A 20,653-nucleotide genomic window follows, 5' to 3' on the forward strand; every position below is an offset into this window, starting at 1 on the left:
ATATACAAAATAGAAGCAATGAAGACCTTTGCTCTATGCTGAAATAGCTGCTGTTGAGGGATCTTTACTTTCTTTCATATTCAAGGCAAAGCAGAACACCTTTTTAAATAATGCAGCCTCTTCTGTTTCATCTGTCTACCCTACAGTTATTCCATAAACTTGATTTAAGGAGGAAAAAACAGAGAGACAGGATTGGGACCACAGCAGATGATCAGTATTGTTTATTGGGCCACAAAACATTAAAAACACCCTGCAGGTTGTGATACTAGACAGGTGGTAAAGAATTTACACCCCATCACTGTTGTGCTGCACAGTAAGAAAATACTGAGGCCATGTGGAGACTCTAAATCCATGTCTGTTGTTTTACACCAGCTGAGCTTTACAGGACTTTGGGATGGTATTTACAGTGAGCTGTGCAGAATCACATCCAGGCAACAGACAAACAAGAAAAACTGCATGGTAACTGGCCTCAGTGGCTTGTGATTTGTGATTGGTGGTTGTTTGGCTAATTTTTCCCACATACATTATGGCAGTGATGGAAGAAAAACATTCTGTACAAAAAGTACTGCCCAAAATAATAGTAATAATAATAATAATAATAATAATAACCATCATCCTCATCATCAGAGCAAAAATTCAATGTTACAAGATGGGTTCGTCCACATAGGATTTAAGGTATGTCATAAACATTAAAAAGTGAAGCAGAGGCTGACGAGTGAAGGAGCAAACAGGTATTAAACACTGACCAAAGAAACCTGGAGTCAAAAGGAGTAAATCAAGTCAAATTCTTAACCCCTTAAAGTCCAGTCTTATTATTCAGCAATTAATCTTAGGGTTTAATACTCAGTAACTACTATGCTATTATATAGTAGCTACTAGTAACTACTATGAAACTACTGTGTAAGGTGCATGGTTATACATGGATATAATTCTGGACCCACTGACTGGCCCTTAGAGGTCCTTTAAGGGGCTAAACAGCACAACGGACGTGGACGCCTCCGATTACTACAGCCTTGCATTCAAGCTTCAACCTTTCAAGTAGTCTCACGACGGATAGTAAAAATGTGGCCACTCAGTTCCTTTCACATTCTCCTGATACCTAAAAAACAACCTTTATAACAGTGACAGCACTATTAAAGAGTCAGACAACGTTCAAGTTCTCCCAAAGCAAAGAACAACAAAAGCAAAGTCATCTCAACCCTAACAACTTCTGTGTGAACACGTTCTGTTAGTCGAAAGAAATTATTTAATCTCTAAAAACTCAGGGGTCTGGTCCGATGGTTTCTGTGGTCAGTAAACATGATGCCCATCTGCAAAGGCAACGGCATATTTTACAACAGAATTTGTAAGCCATTTATGACACTGTCCCAAGACACAGCTGATGGCTGAGCAGGAATGCTTGGCTCAATGACACCCCCTGTCTTCTGTATACTGGATTTACTTTGTGATATATTACTTTTGACTTTAGAAAACATGAAAATACACAATAAAAACAATCGAGACATAAGCACAAATGAGATCATGAAACGTGCAGATACAAAAAAAAATATAATTAGACTGTTCCCACAAATGTAAAGGCCAGTTATTTAGTGTGGTACTAACTCAATAAAGACAGAAATATGGACAACAAGCCCCACAATCCGTTTCACAATTCTTGTAATAATAAAAATGGCAGGTCATACAAAACATCTCTTCTTTTAATACAGTATGTTCTGTTAACATAATACTGCATCTCTTCTCCCATATAACCACTGAAAACCTCCGACAACAGAGGAATGGCTGTTGCTGGCTGGCACAAAAACAGTGCATGACGGGATGTGTAGTTCTTTTCCTGTGTACATGTACTAACTCTCATCCCACTACTTGCACGGGACATTTATATCAGTTTCATTCTGCCTTTTCTCTCACCGTTTCGTCTCTCTTTACCTCTTTCTCTCCCTCACTCACTTTCTTTCTCTCCCCCCTTCCTCCTCCCATCACTCGGCCAATCACGATGCAGAGCAGTGCAATGACATGGATGATAAAGTAGATGGAGCTCCAGTAGTTCAGGGTGTCGCTGGCCTTCAGCAGGACAAAGCCCATGCACATGTAGTCGTACGCCCTCATTTTGAGGAACCAGTGGATCCAGTCAAAAGCTTTTTGGCCGCCTGGACCCAAACGGGCCCTGACTGACGTCTCCATGGAGGTTTCAGCTGCCATGCACAGAGGAATGGTAAGGAAGGAGAGGTAGTAGCCTGCATGGAGACCATGCCAGTATGCACTGATCAGCATAGTCCAACCAGCCCTGAGAGAGAGAGAGAAAGAGCTCTTAATATAAAACAAACATACGAACCAATCTGGATTCAACAGTGATTCACAGAAACAACTTAAAAGTAGAATTAAGAGTGCAGTTTGTAGGGCTGCATGTGTCCTACCTCAGGGCATAAGCTCTAAAGGGAGCATTTGGGTAGATGTAGTGATGTAGCCACCACTGCACCGTCATGTTCCAGTAGCGCATACCATGCCGGACCTTCACACAGAAGTCTGTGTTGTAGCAGTCAATGTTCTGGATGGTCTTAAAGTCATACTCCACTGGAGCACCAGGATCAGGGCTGGTCAAGGCAAACAACCACATTCACATAAACATAATCAAATCTGCAGACACCATGTAAAGAAATCTTGTTGTTTCAGTTGAGATCTGACGAGTCAAGATAATACTTCTCACAAATTCGTATTATAAAAGTAAGTGTCTGGGATTTTTTAAAACGCTGTTAGAAAATAAAAACTCATAGGTCATTATGCTAGTTATAATGAACTTTGCTGCCTGTCACTAAATAAAATGAAAGAAGCAGACAGTTGAAACAGAAGTTAGGACACCTCTGGGGTTAGGACAGAATTTAGGAGATTTTGTCTAGTTAGGATGTTACTGTAATACTGTTTCTTATCTGGAGTTAATGGATAAGATTATGAACATAAGAACTGTTTTGTATGGCTACAGGTGGTTATATATGAAGTCTGCTTACCTTATAGGTCTAATATATAGGTGTAGAGTTACGGACTATAGCCCAGCTTTCATGCACAATTTGTCAGCTGCCTCTACCTCATTGGTTAGAATCTGACCACAGGACTGCTGTTGACCAGATATTTGATTAAGAGTGCTCCGCCACCCAAAAATATCCAACCAAGAGCAGCTCTGGTGAAGGGCTAGAGGATGGCACAATTTGTGCATCAGCAAATAGGCTACAGTCTCTAACTCCACACTAGCAAGGCAGACCGCTGGTAAGTGAATGCAGGTACACAGACAGAGCTAACCTGTACTGGACTGTTGGTCCCCCTCCAGGTTTGGAGAGCGCCCCCTGTGGGTAGCAGCCCAGTCCTGCACTGATACACCCTGCCTCCGCACCGCACCAGGCCGCGTAGAACCTCATCCGGAACACGAAGAACACCACAACCATGTAGAAGAACCTACAACAGCACAACAGTGTTGTGTTGTGTTGTGTTGCACCCAAAGTTTCCATTATCACACGCTGAACAGCAGCTGCTGTTTGCAATAATGCGAACATCTCCAATACTGACAAGTGGAGTTCTGGTGACCAATTCTATCTGATGGTGTACTATGTCAAATTCAAATTACATTTACTTTTGCTACACGGCTCTGTGGAAAACACAGTTTATTCATTGTGTTTGTTTTTTTACAGGTAGCATTTTCACAGGCAGCCAGGCAAATGCTGTTAACAGCTCCAGCTCACACCAATGACTCAGTTTTCTCTCACCATAAAAACACCTCACACATTCTCTGCCTACCTTAGTATTAAATTATGATTAAAGCTTGAGCTGCCCTTAAATTACCTATGCACTATTTTAAGCTTAGTCTGTGTGTAGCCAAACTTGCAATTATTTATTAGGAAATAAAACGTATGCTACACCAGAAAACCTGCCTTTTGCACATTAGCCGTGTATGAATAGTGCAGAAAGTCTACTGGTTCAATTATGTGAACTGGTATGTTATTCAGCTCTATGATAACTGCTGGATAAAAACAGCCTGTAAAATACATTTGCATGTGGGGCTACTAACCACCATGATGTGCAGGCTTATGTTTTCAAATCAGGATATTTGCAAAGCAGGATATTAATTTGCCTGTTCACAGTCATAACAGTGTTTTCTACTGTGGAACTACAAGCCTTTGACTCATTTGTTAGTCATATACAGATGCACGTATTGGGTGTATTCGTGCACTTTCAACCAGGCTATCTTTAAAAACATGAGCTATACACAAATTATACACAGCCCTATTAGATATGTCTACGCACTCAGAGACAACACTATCCTTCCCCGAAGGAGAGATTTTTCTAAATTGGATCCTTTAGAACATCTAGCCATGGCTGATTCACATAAAACATTATTCTCAACTGCAAAATGCACACGTACTTATCAATGTACACTCCACTTTATTAGAAACTCATACCTTGTACTTATACACCTACTTTTTTTTCTACCCATTAATCACTGGTCAGTTTCTGACCACAGGACCACTGTTGATCACACATTACTCAGGTGGTGGATCATTCTCAACACAGTGGTAACAATGACATAGTATTATTATTATTATTTTTTTTTTTCACACATTAGTGTCATTGCTAAGTTTAGAGTGGTCCACCATCCAAAACATAGAGCCTGGCAGATAGACGGACTAAAACAGTGGTCACCAATCCTGGACCTGGATATTTATTTTCCTGCAGAGTTAAGTTCCAACTTGCGTCTAATAACCTTACAATGTACTCTCTGGTCAAAACATGGTCCATATATGGAAACTAAGCTGCTAAAACAGCTTGTTTTAAATTAATTGGTTTTGTGATGTAACAAAAATCCAATGTATTCATATATGTCTGCCTATTCAGGCTACAGCAGTTTAGCTCCGCCCATCTAAGTTGAAGCTTTTTGAATAAGGGTACAACACAAGGCAGCCCATCAGTACAGGGGATATTTACATACAGTCATATGTAACTGTTTATGTGCCTCTGGTTAAATTACATGTTTTGTTGATTTACTAGGTGAAGATACATACACATCCTCTACCAAGAAACACTTTTGCACAAATTAATGCATAATTACTGTTTATTTGCTGAATTTAACACATAAAAAAGTGCCATATTTAAGTTTGTTCCCTGCAGAGGATGTGGTCACTTATTTTCACTTGAAACATCAACAAAACACCTAATTCGACTAGGGGTGTTCAAACTTTAGCATACAACAGCATATCCATCTTAAAGACACAGTAACAAAAACAGAATGTTTGTTTCTATGGGATAAAGAGAGGTTGCAAAATACATGATTTAGTGCTGTTTTCAGTTCCTTGAAAACAACACAACATTCATAAGTGGGCCTCAGGAACAAAAGTATACAAGAAAATTGTAGGATATGGGCCCTTTAATATGTCTTTCACTTAAAGTGTACAGACTTTGATGTCTGAATGATACACACCTGTAGAAGTAGTTATGTTCAAGGAACTCCTCAGTGCGGACGAATGAGAGGGGGAACAGGGAGTTGGCAAACAGGAAGAGTGCTCCATACACGGGCACCATCTTCAGCCTGAGCAGACATGGCTCTCTGCCCGGCAGAGACACAGCGTCCAGCTGCCCGAGCCAGTCCGCATATGTCTGATAGCGGAAAAACGGACCTGAGGGACAACAGTAAAGCAAAGAGAGAGAGAGTGGAAGGAAGAGAGAGGGAAGAAAGAGGTGGAAAGAGAAGCGAGAGAGATGGCAGAAAATGGAGAAGATGATATGGCATGATATATGAGATGATATTTTGTATTGAATTATATGTGGATGATTTATGTATTATATGGAACGGTGTAAGGTATGATATGATACGACAATATGTTATGATATTATATGAAATGATACATCGGGCATGAACCACATGCAGGCAGTAGGAGAATTATTAAAGGGTGCAAAATAATCACATGGTAGTGCATATGTAAATAATAATATGAATGGAGATAAGGGAAGGACACAGGACACAAAGGAAACATTCAACAGAAAACAAACAATGAAATGAGAACATAAAACAATGTAATAACATAGGATTCAGAAAGTTAAAATGTAACAGAAAAGAAATGAATTGAGTGGCGTGAAATGTAGAAACAGAGCGGTACAGTGTGGTTGAGCAGGTGATGATAAGCACATGGATGGGGATTTGGGATATTGAAAAAGAGCAGAAATTATAGACAGGTTCAGTTAAAAAGAAAGTGGACTCACATTACTTGGCTAGTGGCAGAGAAAGAGAAGGGACAGAGAGACAGACGTTACAGTACATGCAAAGCATACAGTGCAGTGAATATGAGAAACGCTCAGCCTTACACACAAATCAGTCCACAATGCGAACATGCCAAGTTAGGCAAAATACCTGTCATGATGCCAATGTAGCAGTAGCTGTAGGATATAACATCATAGAAGGAGGGTACATGGGAGAGGCCACCAATCACTGGAGACTTGGAGAAGGTGCTCACATCTTTTTTCTTCTCTGAGTGATAACTATGGACCTCATTGGCTAAGCTGACCATCTGTTAAATAAAAATGAATTATGTTAAGAAAGATAAAAGTCCTCCAAACACAGAGTACCACTCAAAAGTCTGGATACACCTACTATTTTCAAAATTTTCCACATTTTAGAATAATAGTAAAAGATATCAAATCTGTATAAATAGCTCCATAACATAAAACTGTGGAGAGATGCAAAAAAATTCCAAATTATCTTCTATTATAGATTCTTCAAAGTAGGCTCCCTTTAATACTCTTGGCATTCTCTTAAGAAGCTTCATGAAGAGCCACTTGGGATGCTTTAACAGTCTTGAAGTTCCACATATGCTGAGACCCTGTTTGCTGATAAAAATGATTTGCAGGTGAGGATTCTCATAAAAATATATATATATATTTTTTTGTTGAAATAAACGAATACATAGGTATCAACTTCACTATTTTATTCACCTCAAAAACAAGAATGTCTGGATTACGAAATGCTTAGATTATGAAAAACATATATTCAATGAGATCCAAACGTTTGACTGGTACTAGGTGAGGTGTTTCCCTAGATGTCTAAATGTAAACTACACTGCCTGAGGAGGCTCTCTTGTTTCCACAACTAGAAAAATGAGGCAGAAAAAAGGCAGCTTGGGGACTCTGTACCTTGAGCGTGAGAAGAAGCTGGATGGCATTGGCGAAAGGGCCGGGAGGCGGCAGACCGAACCATGTGGCCAGCCGGAAAAAGAGCAGATAGAGGAAGGTCCATCCCAGGGACAGAGAGGGAGCATTCCTGCAGGGGAAAATACAGTACGTGGGAATTAATTACAGGAAGAACATCTCTACTGTTTAATCCTCCTTGTAAACTTCATATAACTCCACTGTCTGATGTGGTTCAGAGGAGGATGAGTTTTCTTGTTTTGAGTCTTGGTTCTTCTCAGTGTTTCTTGCTCATCATGAGATCTCTCTCAACTTAATCGTTATATTTACTTTGTATTTTTATTGTGTAGATGCTCTAATATAGATTGACTCCCAAAATGTGCAAACAATGGGAGGAACTACAAACTGTCAAGAGAGTGTGCAAAGATTTCTGACCTAAAGGATGAGAGACTTCTCACAATTAGTTGTAATTAGAGGTGGCACCATACCACTTTTCCTTTCCAGTCCAGGTATTAAAAACTTAAGTATCAGCAAATATATAATATATATATATTTTTTTTTTTGCTACTTTGGGCTAGATTTGTTACAGGATTGGGTGAAATATTGGTCCGATACTTTGTATCAGATCTGTGCCAACACTAAAAGTAATGTATGAATACAAATGTAATCAATCTTGTGATCTCTTCAGAGTTTCAATGCTATTTCTGTCACTTTTCTAGCCACATCATAAATGAGAAACGTGAGGTTTTAAGTAAGATTTTAGATTTTATATTGAAGACGTTTCACTCATCATGCGATGGAATTCATCAGTTCATCCAAATATCTTCAAGACTGTCCTACATGTCCAGTGGTCTTGACTTACCACTGCTAAAAGATTCATTGACCAGGATGATTAAAAGCCTTCACAGACATAAAAGGTTTTACATTCTTACTGGTTTTCTTTAATTAATTATCTCAAAAACTACAGTGAAATGCAGTCCACTGTGTACTAACCCATTGTACATTATTCTATTATTATTTAAAGGCCACTCAGATTTGTTGCCTTAAAATGTAAAATGCTGTGGCATCTAACTGTTGCAGACCATCACAGAAAGACAAGAAAAAAAATATTTGATAACATCTCTTCTAGCAAAGCTAACAGCAGAAGACTTTTTGCAAGAGAACTTGAGAACAAATGAGGAAGTTGCATGATGGAAAAAAAAATCATGCAGAACGATAAGATCCCCACACCTTCATGCAAGACCACAAGCTCGAGTCAGTTATTTCTCTTCAAAGTTTTTTTGAAGACTGTCATCAGCATCATATTACACAGGGCAGTGAACTGAGGTCCCTATAATGACTAATGAATACAACAGAGAGACATTTAGCTTTAGTCACACTGTGATCGTTTCAGATATGACGCAACACTCATGCTCTGTTCTGGAACGTTGAGTTTTGTAACCCATGTTTGCAAGAATGGCGCTCACCTCCAGTTAAACGTGATGATCAGCCATGTTCCTAAAACTGTGCACAGTGAGTGTAGTGTGTGGATGCCGCAGGTTGCAATAGTGATGGTGAGACCCAAGAGCAATGATGCGCCCTGCTTCACTGGAGGACCTGTTACCAACATACAATTCATAGTCTTATTAGCTACAGCAGCAGGACTTCATACTATATTTAAAGGGGAATTCCACAATTTTTTTTTCAAATTTCTGCATAATTAAGTTGTTCAAATGTAACCAAAGTCAGAGAAGTTTCATTTGAAATTTGTCATTTTAGAGAAAATTAGAGAGTTAGAATTGCTCACAGTGGTGGTAATAGGAACCAGATGTCTGAAGCATTTAAAGCCTCTAAAAGCTAACTCACAGAAAGTTACCCTCACAGTTATATTTGTCTCATAGGCATTGTGACCCACAGTTCCTCTCACCACCACTGTAAAGAAATCGGTGTTGGTAAGCTTCTCTACAATGTACCATTTTACATCAAAACACAATGAACTGCTTTGTTTTTTGAAAAATGGGTGGAACTCCACTTTAAAGTCAACCTGAAATCAAAATTGCCCCTTTTTACCTTGTCACTTCATGTCCCAGGTCATATTGAGCATGCTTTATCATAACATTTAAAATGCAAAATCATTGCTTTTTGCTGTAATCTCTGATCTAAGTGTAGTGACTTTTGTCCACTTCAAAACCGTCTTCTGAGTTTTGATTATGTCACCATACATCAGCAGGCGGCGAAAATGTTATTCACCATTAATATCATGTTTAATTGCCCCTTCTTCAATCCCCACCTAACATCTAGTTTAGAGACCCTCCCTGATACCACATTTCACTTGAAAATATGTCACAGTACAGGAGTGATTGCTGCAGAGCACGATTCAAATGTGTGATGATTTAGGTATGATGTTTGCACAGTGTTAATTACTGAGTATAACCTTCCATCACTTAGCTACATTAGCTTCATAGCTCCAGTGCAAAAATAAAGAAAACACAACATTGTCGTGGCTGACTGACTACATTTGTGTAAATCATATTTTTCTCTAAAATACTCCTTTAACTCAGTGCTCTGTTTTCCACAGCTGTCAGATTCGTGTTGTCAGGAGCCGGGACTTACTCAGGTGGCGGAAGAGGAATCCCACGGAAATTGATGCGGCGAGGATCCCCAGGTAGACCAGCTCATCTGGAGACATTTCTCTATTCACATAAATAAAGAAGACTCTTGTGAAGAGGTGACACCGTACTCACTGGTCTCTATGCTGCAACATGAAACTGCGTGCAGAGTTTTACTGAGCTTTCTACATAAAACAAACCTGGAGGCCCCCTTTTACAAGAATCAGTCAGTTAGAGGGACACAGAACATTTTTATTATTTAATTTTTTAGTAGACAGGCCTATATGCCTGATATTCTTTATAACACAGATAACCAGTGAGTTTAGAGATAAACCTTGGATGGATGTCAAAAGCAAGACAACAGACAATCAACTGGTCCGGTTAATTTACTCAATACGGTTCAGGAAGATATACAGACATTGTCAACTTCAAAACTCTATCGAGACGCTCTCATGTCAGGGACTTCTGATTAGCAAAGTATCCATATAGTAAAGGCCAAGAAAAATGACGGATGTGAAAACATAATTGTTAGTAGGACCATAAAATCACTCACTCTAATGCTTGTGTTGTGAAGCTGCTCTCAGACTAAGTTTCCCTTGTCTGTCCAATAAGTATTAAAATCAGGCAATAAGAGCTTTCTCTCAAAGTAAGAAATGACCAATAATTCACTACTAAACCTTTTATTGTAGTTCACGTGCATGGGGGTGGACTAAAGCTGTCAATCCCATAATAAATGATAGATTTTAGGTGGGAAACCCCTTAGACTCAGACTTTCTACCCATAAATAATAAATAATGTACATGCTACAGAGTTCCCCCCATTCTCCTTCAACCTCCTGCACACGAGAGAGCTCAGACTGTGTCTCTTTCTCACATTACTCAGATTACAGAGCTCAACATCACACAGGCGTGGAGGTGAATCACTTTATAGGCCATAATCCGATACAGCAATGAGAGCCACAGATTGATCAGTAGTATTGGTCATCAGTCACATGAACAAATGACAACAAATGTCCAAATGTAACCGACTAAGCGACGGAATACAGCTTCGATCGGATTTAAGATGGCAAATCAATCAGATTATGCTCGTCTTTTAAAAGCTGAAATCTGATTTTTCTATTAATACTCACATTCTGCTGTGTGCCCGTGTGTCTATCGACACTTCCTCACCCAGTCACTTCCTACGCTGAGCAGGGTGGGCGGGGCGGGAGGCGGGAAAAGCTGTCAATCAGTTTGTGCATCGGCCAATCATAGAGCCGTTTCCAGCTGAGCGTGAGTAGCTGAAATACGATTGGCTGACGCAACTTCCTATGGACGCAGTTAATTCATTGTAATGCTCAACAGCGATGTAAAGATAACGCATTGAAAATACAAACGTACCAGACTATATAATTGTATACTATATATACAGATTTCATATTTGTATAAAATGTTCATTTGTAATGCAGATTTAAAACCGCTGGAGCCACACACTCCAAAAACTATAATGATGGGTTAAATCAAGGTGCGTTTGTAATAACGACCACCAGAGGGCGCTGTAATTAAAATACTGAAAAACGTGCTCTGCGTGTCACACTAATTAACACAGAAAAAATTATATAACAAATTATTAATTAAGAATTAAGAAGTACATCGCAAATGATATGAAAATTGAGAGAAATTCATACTCATTTATAGGTGTGTGCGAGTGTGAATGTGTGTGCAAAAGAGAAAAAAGGTTTTCTGTTTTAATGATTAATAATGTAAATATCTCTTACTTCTTATATTGCTATTGCTAATGTGCCCCCCTTTTTATTTGCTTCTGCTTATGCACCTTATTTAACCCAATTTTGGCAAAAATGTATGAGGGGGTATGTGGGATAGATTTTGGTATTTTGTGACATCTTCTAAAACTTTTATTAATTTGTTCATTCAAGTAAATGAGCAAAATACAGTTGTTTTAATTAAATACAACAATAGATGTCATTCAGGGCCCACGACTTGTGTGTCTCATTAAAGTTCCACTGTCCTCCAAACTGTTGTGGAAACAAAACTGTGCCGCTCAAAGGACAAAGGGAGCAAAATATAGTGTCAAGAGTGAACAAAACAGTGAAAAAAGAAACTGAAGACACACACACACACACACACACACACACACACACACACACACACACACACATAATATGATGCTGACAGTCATGCTATTTCTAAGGGATAAAAATCAACAGATGTGTTTTCGTTATTAGTTTATAACATATATACCAAGGTGTAACAGCTACTTACACTGTGTAGTATTTAAACACACACCAACACACACACATATGATGCTGATAGTCATGTCTTTTTAAGGGATAAAAACCAACAGATGGTGATTTCATTATTAGTTTATAACATATATATATATGTATATGTATATGTATATATATATATATATATATATATATATATATATATATATATATATATATATATATAAGCTGTAACAGCTACGTACACTGTGGTACTTAAACACAGACAAATCCTCTGAATGTTGTTCCATCTGTATTTCCACACTTTAATATAAAGTCACCCTAACATCATTATATAACCCTTATTGTCAGATGACAGTAATTTTTTCCCCAATATTCACAAGTCAAAATACAGCCCAGACTGCCTTTTGAATGTGGCACAATACACAGCAGCCAATCAGAACAGAGCTCATTTACATGTGTAAGCCTAAAAGACACAGTAACAAAATATCCTGTTTAATTCTAAGGGATAAAGAGAGGAAAAACATATGTAAAACATAATTATGACTGACACATAAACCCACACTAAGATCATATGCAAAAAATAAAGTGCATGATAAATGTAGGAAATGGGCCCTTTAAACAGTTGCTGTCTGAAGTGGGACTGACCATGCACGCACTCTAATACACTTCTCTCTCCACAACACTAGGTGGCAGATTTATATCAGAGTGAAAAGGTTTAATTAGACGATGAAGAATGTTTGATACTTCCTCGTACATGTGTAAGTTAAAGATTGAGCTGCCGGTGTCTGATCCTCAGACGGTGATGAAGATGCTTTAATGTTTTTGTCATATTGATTGACTGGAGTGAGTCTGAGAGGTCTGACTTCTGTAGTGCTACTACTTTAGTACTTTAAATGTAGTCCAACTGAACTTTCACCCAGTTTTCTCTCTCCACCCTTCAAACCTTGAAAAATCAAGGGCGTCTGAGGGTTTTGCTCATAAGCTCACTCGTGCACGGTAGGTAGTAGCTAGTTAACTTACTGCCGATCTAACCACGACGACCTGCACTCCCGCAACGTTAACTAGCTATCAGACTTATAAACGTCTATTTTTGTCTACAGATGTCAAACCCCAGAAAAGTGGTCGAGCTGTTCTATGACGTGGTCTCTCCCTATTCCTGGCTGGGATTTGAGGTTAGTCAACTTGCGTGCTGGGGGTGTGTTCACACTAGCTTAGATCAGATTTATTTCAGAGCAGATTGTTTTATTGGAACGTGGAAAAACAGAATTGCAAACTAAACGGAAACACGAACCAAACGCCATATTTCATGCATTCGTGAGAGGGTTTGAAATGCGATTCTTATAGCGTTTAAGTGTGAACGCTCACACCTACTGGCTTTCAAGAAGATGTTTACTTAAAAAAATGACCAAATCCTTTGTAAACGCGTTGCTAGGAAGCGTTGCCATGCAGCGTCTCAGACGTCTAACGCGGTAGCAAACAGATCAGATCAAAATACAGTGTCACAAATTTTGTAAACACCTGCTATTCAGACTTCTGTTCTGAAATCAAGGGTATTAATAAGGAATTTGTCCCCCTTTGCTGCAGTATCAGCCATTACTCTTCTGGGAAGACTTGATTGCATTCAACCACAAGAGCATTAGTAAGGTCAGATACTGATGTTGGATGATCAATTCTGAATCATAAATGCCTCTCCAACTCATCCCAGAGGTACTGGATGGAGCTCCATCACTCCAGAAAACTCAGCTCCACTGCTACACAGCCCAATGCTGGGAGTGGGGGTGCTTTAGCTATACACGTCTAACCGATGCTTGGCACTGGGGATGGTGATCTTAGGCTCATGTGTGGCTGCTTCAGAGCGTTACATTCTGTTAGCAATGCCTTTTTTATATAGTGATCATACAAGTTGTGCATAAGCAATTGAATGCTTGTGCCAACAATGGGGTGAACCATTATTTCCATTAATGTTGTAATCTTTAATAGAAGTGCTTTTAGTCAATCACTGTTTCCTATGAAGCTTCAAAGCAATGGAATTCAGCACAAAATAAGAGAGTCTAATACAGTTCTTTCACCAGAAAGTTGAAATTATGGCACAGATTTGTCAACATTTAATCCGTACATCACTGTTTTGTCATGTTTTCCCCTCTAGCTGACAATCTTGCCATATTTTCCATGATTTTTTGTACTTTCTTGTTTTTTCCTTACATGTTTTGTCTTTACTCCTTGTTACCCTAACTGCTTACGTGTGCTAAATTGATTCACGGATGATTTGCTACATGCATGCCCTGTTATGTGTGCATAGTTTTGAATGTAATGTCTGTATGTGTTGTTTATTTCATGTAGGTTTGTCTACGTACTCTGCTAGATGTGCTTTTTGTTATTGTGTAGATTTGGTTATATTTCATATGTTTTATGACGAGTGTTCATTTTGTATTTTCAGTATAAGTTATTGTAATATCAGGCCTGGAGCAACAGATGAAATGTAGCCTTTTTGGCTGACTCTAGCTCATTTACAGTTCTGTAATTGCCGTTGATAATTTGATGTTGATGCTGATGCTGAATGTTAATGCTCTGTGTCCAGGTACTGTGTCGCTACAGAAATGTCTGGAACATCGACCTCAGATTTCGCCCTGCATACTTAGGTGGAGTCATACATCTGTCAGGCAAGTGTGAAATGTGGCAAAATGCTTGTGAAAAACAAAATCACCCCACGGAAGTACAACACAGTAAGATTATGGGTAGCCCTACTAGGCATTTTGAGTTGGAAATGTATTGCTTAAAGGAATAATATGTAATATATGTATTGTACTAAATCAAGAAATGACCATTTTTGGTCATCAGAGATTAATAAAACATGCTATGTTGAAATACTGGCTTTTCTGACAGCAGTGCTACAGCCAGTTTGCTCTTCTCTGAAATTTCTATTCCGGAGCAGAAATTCTGCTTGTGTTTTGGCCTGTGATCCCACCCACTGGCCATTTCCCAGTACCATTTTGAGGCTCCAAGCAAGCACAGAGCTGGATCCCAATCTAACAGCCTCTGCATACTTGTAAAACGCGAGTAAATACTGGCAGGACAGACAGTTCTCTCCAAATATTTTGAGTTTGGACTGCAGTACCCATTTTAAACACTCAGTATTATGTATTGTTACTTTAAGTATGGAAATGCTTTGTAATGCATAATGCATAACATGTATGATTGTATTATAAAGTTGTAATGTTTACGTGTTGAGCAGGGTGCAAGAGCTAATACATGAACATTGAGCGCACAATGCATCCAGTAAAAAAAACAAAACTTGGAATTACTATGCTCAAAACAGATGGTCCATGCATGAATTAATCATTTTCTCACCCACTCTTCACTTTAACTCCATGGACAGCCCATCATGTATATAAACCCAGGTTTAACTGCTATGAACCTCTGTAATAAATGCTGAGATTGGAAAATGCCTGGTATTATACGGTTCTAGAGAAACAGAAGCTTGCAAGCACAGCTGATGATTTTTTTCCATGAATGTTGTGTTCAACAGCAGACTTTTTCCAGCCTTTGTTTTGTTATACTGATATGTTCATGAACTGTCGATTGTTTCTGTCATATGTGTATTTAGCCATGTCTGTCACTGGTGACTTTATCTGTACTCACTGTAGTGCTGCTTCTCCAGGTAACAAACCACCTGCAACAGTCCCAAATAAGGCTCTGTACATGACCTCCGATCTGGAACGACTGGCCCGCTACTGCAGTGTACCTGTGTGCTTTCCCGCGAACCCCTTTGAGGCTATGTTTGAGAAAGGTACTCTGCTATCTCTCTTTCTGAGGAACAGTGCTTGCTAAAAATGAGCAAGCAGTACAGCACAATAGGGGAAGTAGGGGTTCCTTATCTGTTTGAGGGCGTATTTTCCCTTTTTCGTTCTTGATGTGCTGGTGTGTCACATGTAGGGTAATACAACCCCATTTCCAAAACAGTTGGGACGCTGTGCAAAATGTAAATAAAAACAAAATGCAATGATGTGCAAATCATTTAAACCCTACATTTCATTGAAAATAGAACAAAGACAACATATCAAATGTTGAAACTGAGAAATTTTATTCTTTTTTTGAAAAACATTTGCCCATTTTGAATTTGATGCCAACACACGTTCCAAAAAAGTTGGGATGGGAGCAACAAAAGGCTGGTAATACTGAGTAAGACGTGGTGGTTAATTTGGAAACAGGTCAGTAACATGACTGGGCATAAAAAGAACATCCCAGAGAGGCTGAGTCTTTCAGAAGTAAAGATGAGGAGCGTTCACCACTCTGTGAAAGACTGCACGATCAAATAGTGCAACAATTCAAGAATAACATTTTTCAATGTAAAATAGCAAAGAACTTTTACTTTTCATCATCTACGGTACATAATATCATTAAAGGATTCAGAGAATCTGGAGAAATCTCTGTATGCAAGGGACAAGGCCAAAAACCAGTATTTGCAGGCCATGATCTTTTGGCCCTCAGGTGGCACTGCATTAAAAACAGACATGATTCTGTAGTGGAAATCACTGCATGGGCTCAGAAACACTTCTGAAAACCACCGTCTGTGAACACAGTTTGTCGCTGCATCCACAAATGCAAGTTAAAACTCTAAAACGTAAAGAAGAAACCGTATGTAAACAGGATCCAGAAACACTACCGCCTTCTCTGGGCCTGAGCTCATTTAAAACAGACTGAGGCAAAGCATAAAAGTGTCCTGTGGTCTGACAAATCAAAATTTGAAATTTCTTTTGTAAATCGTGGACACTGTGTCCTCCGGGCTAAAGACTACCCAGCTTGTTATCAGTGCACAGTTCAAAAGCCAGTATTCATGATGGTATAAGGGTGCATTAGTGCACATGGCATGGGTGATATGCACATCTGTAAAGGCACCATTAATACTGAATGATATATACATGTTTTGGTAACGTGCTGCCATCCAGATGCCATCTTTTTCAGGGAAGGCCTTCATTATTTCAGCAAGACAATGCCAAACCACATTCTGCATGTAATACAACAGCATTGCTCTGTATTAAAAGAAAACTAAACTGCCCTGCCTGCAGTCCAGATCTGTTACCCACTGAAAGCATTTGGCGCATTATGAAATGAAAAATATGACAAAGGAGACCCTGAACTGTTTAGCAGCTGAAATCCTATATCAAGTAAGAATGGGACAACATTTCACTTTCAAAACTACAGCGACTGGTCTCCTCAGTTCCAAAATGCTTACAGAGTGCTGTTAAAAGAAGAGGCGATGAAACACAGTAGTAAACATGCCCCGTCTCAACTTTTTTGAAACATGTTGTTGGCATCAAATTCAAAATGAGCATATAATTAAAAAAAACAGTAACATTTCTCAGTTTCAACATTTGATATGTTGTATTCGTAGTATTTTCCTTTAAAATATGGTTTACATGATTTGCATATCATTGCATTCTATTTTTATTTACATTCTGCACGGCATCCCAAATTTTTTGGAAATGGGGTTGTGTAATAGAAATCCATATCATCGAAAATGATTTGGGGTAATATTGATTTCCAGGACTTTTTATCTACATTAACCTCATTGCTTCAGTGCAAAACTAAAGAAACAAGTTGTGAACAAACATATCTTGGCTGATCGACTACATTTGAGGTAGGGAGAAAACTGTATACATTTCATTTTTTGGCAAGCTTAAAGAAAACCACAGCAAAAAGTGTAGGCGAAAGCCAAATGCTCTGTAGCATTGGTAAGTGTATCACCTCTCAAATGTGAACACTGGTGGAAAGAAAAGGGTCTCTTACTCTCTCTCTCTCTCTCTCTCTCTCTCTCTCTCTCTCTCTCTCTCTCTCTCTCTCACTCTCTCTCTCAGGCTCTCTCAATGCTATGCGCTTTCTGACAGCTGTCTCAGAGAAGGAGAAGGTGGGAGATAGTCTGGTAGAGAAAGTGTCTAGAGAGCTTTGGAAGCGAATCTGGAGTACCGACCAGGATATTACTGAGCCAGCGTCTCTCTCAGAGGTACAGTCAGCACAGACCTGTGGCACGTCCTGCTCTGCCCTACAGATCAGACCAGGGTTGCCCCTCCCTCCCCATACTCCTGCAGCTAAGTGTATAACATGGGCTGGTTGAAGCCAGCTGTCAGATGACTTGGTATATATAGCCATGAGATCACTTGTTTGATCAAATTCACTGGCTGCTGACATTCTGCTCATGTATACACTTTACAATGTCTACCTTGTAGGTCTATTCTCTTTTGGGTGATAGTGCCTGGCTGGCAGTTGGCATTCCAGTTAAAGATGTTTGATAATGTTGAAATCAGGACTCTATGCAGACCAGTCAAGTTCTTCTACACCAAACTCAGCAAAGCATTTCTTTATGGACCTTGCTTTGTGGGGGTTTACCTAATTTTCTTGCCTGCTTTGACAAGCATCATGCTGAGTAAAAGAGGCTCATTTCCCCATGATAGGGCCAAGGCTTAGATGGTGGTGCCACTTGGGAGCCCCTGACAATATTATTTTTACACAAGTAAATGTGACCACGTGAAGATGAGTGCAGAGCAGAGGAAATGGATAGAGAAGCAAAACAAGAACAACAGTTCCACTACTAGACAAAGAAAGAAAGAAAACCATTGAGCATTGCGAAAACCATTTGAACTTCAGCCCCCTGAAATTTTTTGCCTAAAAATGGTCAAAAATTGCACTTCTGGTTTGAGGGAAAAAGGCTGAAAATGTTGACACAAAAACAGGCTTACAACCAATTCAATCAGTTGTCAAAATCCAAGACTTCACAAATGATTTTAATGAGAATGAAAACGAGAAACACTTTGCTTTCCTTTGCTGGTCAGCACAAATGCATTCAAACTCTTTGAGTGGCAGCAGTTCAACAGTGACAAATCATTTGTAATGATTTTTTTGAAAGGGTATAACAGCCAAGAACTTCTCTACTCCAGGTTTGAAACTACTTGAAAACATGATGTCCCACTCTGTATGCAGAATACACACACACATATATATGTGTATACATATATAATATATACACACCAATCAGGCATAACATGATGACTACTTCCTTGTTTCTACGCTCACTGTCCATTTTATCAGCTCCGCTTACTATATAGGTGCACTTTGTAGTTCTACAATTACAAACTGCAGTCCATCTGTTTCTCTGCATACTTTGTTAGCCCCCTTTTACCCTGTTCTTCAGTGGTCGGGACCCCCCATGGACCCTCACAGAGCAGGTACTATTTGGGTGGTGGATCGTTCCCAGCAATGCAGTAACACTGACGTGGTGGTGGTGTGTTAGTGTATGTTGTGCTGGTACGAATGGATCAGACACAGCAGTGCTGCGTGTATATATATATATATATATATATATATATATATATATATATATATATATAAACAAAAGCAGGTTACAAATGACAATGCCAGAGTACAAAAAACAGAACCAAAAATGAATGGACTTCATTGTCTTGGATGACCAACTGTTCTCTGTTGTCAAGGACACTGGCAAATACTGTAGCCTATGTACTGTAACTCTCACACTCACGTTCACTCCCTTCTGTAGCATCTACTCACACCCCATAATGCTTTGAAAAATTGATGTGAGGGGTTTTTTCCCCTTTCCTCATCATTGCAAATACTTCCTGTACACAAAATAAAGCTAAAACAAAATCATGTGCACTCACACTGGATTTCTGTGTTGTGCTCAGGCAGGCCTAAATGCCGGTTTCTCGGCCAGTGACGTGGAAGAACTACTCAAACTGGCCAAATCTCAGCAAATCAAAGACAAACTGAAGCAAACTACAGCTGAAGTGATGGAACACAAGGTTAGCACAACTCTATTTCCATTTCTTTTAATTTTTTCGCTACTACAGTGTGTTTTTCTGTAGATGCTTGATTTTTTTCAACGCACCTCTTTGCAGGCGTTTGGCCTTCCTCTCGTTGTGTGTCACGTGGATGGAAAGACAGAGGTGTTCTTCGGCTCAGACAGGTTTGAGCTCATGGCTTACTGCATAGGTAAATATGGATTTGAATATGTTGTTTCTAGGTGTCTGTGTACGCTATTTCTTGCTTTTATATATTTAACAAAAGAAGATTTTGCTGAGTCAAAATTCTGTCTCATCATTTGTTTCAGGAGAAAAATGGCTGGGACCTCAACCTGACAAACCCACAGCCAAAATGTGATGTATCTGTTCTGCCTCAAACAGTTACATCTTAACCTTTAAATACATTTTCTTACTTGTCAGCAGTCTCGTTTACATGCTGAGTAGGTTTAAAACATTACTTTCAAATTGTCGCTGTCCAAAACAAAACAAGACAAAAAAAACCCACAAGTATCTCCTTTTTTATATTTGACCTCAACATCTGTCCTGTACATTGTGTGAGTATTGCGTGACGATTGGACCGGTACGATCTCTCTACGTTAACTTACATTGAAAGTTTTTGCCTTTTCCTGTAAAGTCACCATTTTGCACCAGTTGTTTTTCTCTGGACAGCGACAAAATACTCCTGAGCCTTAATTCAGTCAAATAACCCCGTATGCACTACAGATGAAAATGTATTTAATAAAGCATTTGCATTAAATAATTTGCTCTGTCAGCAGTGACTGAGGAAAAGCTTTGTACTGTGGTTGGATCTATGCTGTTTTGCTGGATTTGGAAAGCTGGAAATTCCAGTTTGGGTTCAGTTA

The 20,653-nt window shown here is 39.2% G+C and overlaps 2 protein-coding genes across 6 annotated transcripts; one reads left to right on the plus strand and one right to left on the minus strand.

The window, feature by feature from the left end:
* Window positions 1-192: 192 nt before the first annotated feature.
* On the minus strand, window positions 193-10,944 carry mboat7 (membrane bound O-acyltransferase domain containing 7). 2 transcript variants are annotated; one of them, XM_036588702.1, is made up of 9 exons: window positions 10,879-10,944; window positions 9,754-9,833; window positions 8,628-8,757; window positions 7,168-7,294; window positions 6,389-6,545; window positions 5,462-5,657; window positions 3,292-3,444; window positions 2,415-2,591; window positions 193-2,284 (listed from the first exon to the last, which is right to left on the minus strand). In XM_036588702.1, the coding sequence occupies exons 2-9, from the start codon at window positions 9,827-9,829 to the stop codon at window positions 1,888-1,890; spliced, it is 1,413 nt and encodes a 470-aa protein (XP_036444595.1). In that variant the 5' UTR covers window positions 9,830-9,833; window positions 10,879-10,944; the 3' UTR covers window positions 193-1,887. The 2 variants fall into 2 exon arrangements, with proteins under 2 accessions (XP_036444595.1, XP_036444587.1); XM_036588694.1 differs by having other exon boundaries at window positions 3,292-3,468.
* A 1,715-nt stretch (window positions 10,945-12,659) lies between these two features.
* On the plus strand, window positions 12,660-20,550 carry gstk1 (glutathione S-transferase kappa 1). Of its 4 annotated transcripts, none has more exons than XM_036588754.1 (9): window positions 12,660-12,737; window positions 12,937-12,975; window positions 13,080-13,151; window positions 14,558-14,639; window positions 15,638-15,766; window positions 17,835-17,980; window positions 19,674-19,790; window positions 19,887-19,980; window positions 20,099-20,550. In XM_036588754.1, the coding sequence occupies exons 3-9, from the start codon at window positions 13,080-13,082 to the stop codon at window positions 20,146-20,148; spliced, it is 690 nt and encodes a 229-aa protein (XP_036444647.1). In that variant the 5' UTR covers window positions 12,660-12,737; window positions 12,937-12,975; the 3' UTR covers window positions 20,149-20,550. The 4 variants fall into 4 exon arrangements, with proteins under 4 accessions (XP_036444647.1, XP_036444639.1, XP_036444630.1 ...); XM_036588746.1 differs by having other exon boundaries at window positions 12,681-12,835; XM_036588737.1 differs by having other exon boundaries at window positions 12,681-12,975.
* The last annotated feature ends 103 nt before the right edge of the window (window positions 20,551-20,653 follow it).

The sequence above is a fragment of the Colossoma macropomum genome, unplaced genomic scaffold (genome assembly GCF_904425465.1).
Source record: "Colossoma macropomum unplaced genomic scaffold, Colossoma_macropomum, whole genome shotgun sequence".
Lineage (NCBI taxonomy): Eukaryota > Metazoa > Chordata > Actinopteri > Characiformes > Serrasalmidae > Colossoma > Colossoma macropomum.

Excerpts from the sequence above, each read along its gene's own strand:
- mboat7 (XM_036588694.1), bottom strand. The coding sequence starts at position 9,829 with ATGTCTCCAGATGAGCTGGTCTACCTGGGGATCCTCGCCGCATCAATT. Across the intron at positions 6,546-7,167 it reads AGCTTCTTCTCACGCTCAAG|ATGGTCAGCTTAGCCAATGA; the intron begins GTACAGAGTCCC and ends TTTATTTAACAG. Across the intron at positions 3,469-5,461 it reads GAACATAACTACTTCTACAG|CACAACACTGTTGTGCTGTT; the intron begins GTGTGTATCATT and ends AACACAACACAA.
- gstk1 (XM_036588754.1), top strand. The coding sequence starts at position 13,080 with ATGTCAAACCCCAGAAAAGTGGTCGAGCTGTTCTATGACGTGGTCTCT. Across the intron at positions 13,152-14,557 it reads ATTCCTGGCTGGGATTTGAG|GTACTGTGTCGCTACAGAAA; the intron begins GTTAGTCAACTT and ends CTCTGTGTCCAG. Across the intron at positions 15,767-17,834 it reads TGAGGCTATGTTTGAGAAAG|GCTCTCTCAATGCTATGCGC; the intron begins GTACTCTGCTAT and ends TCTCTCTCTCAG.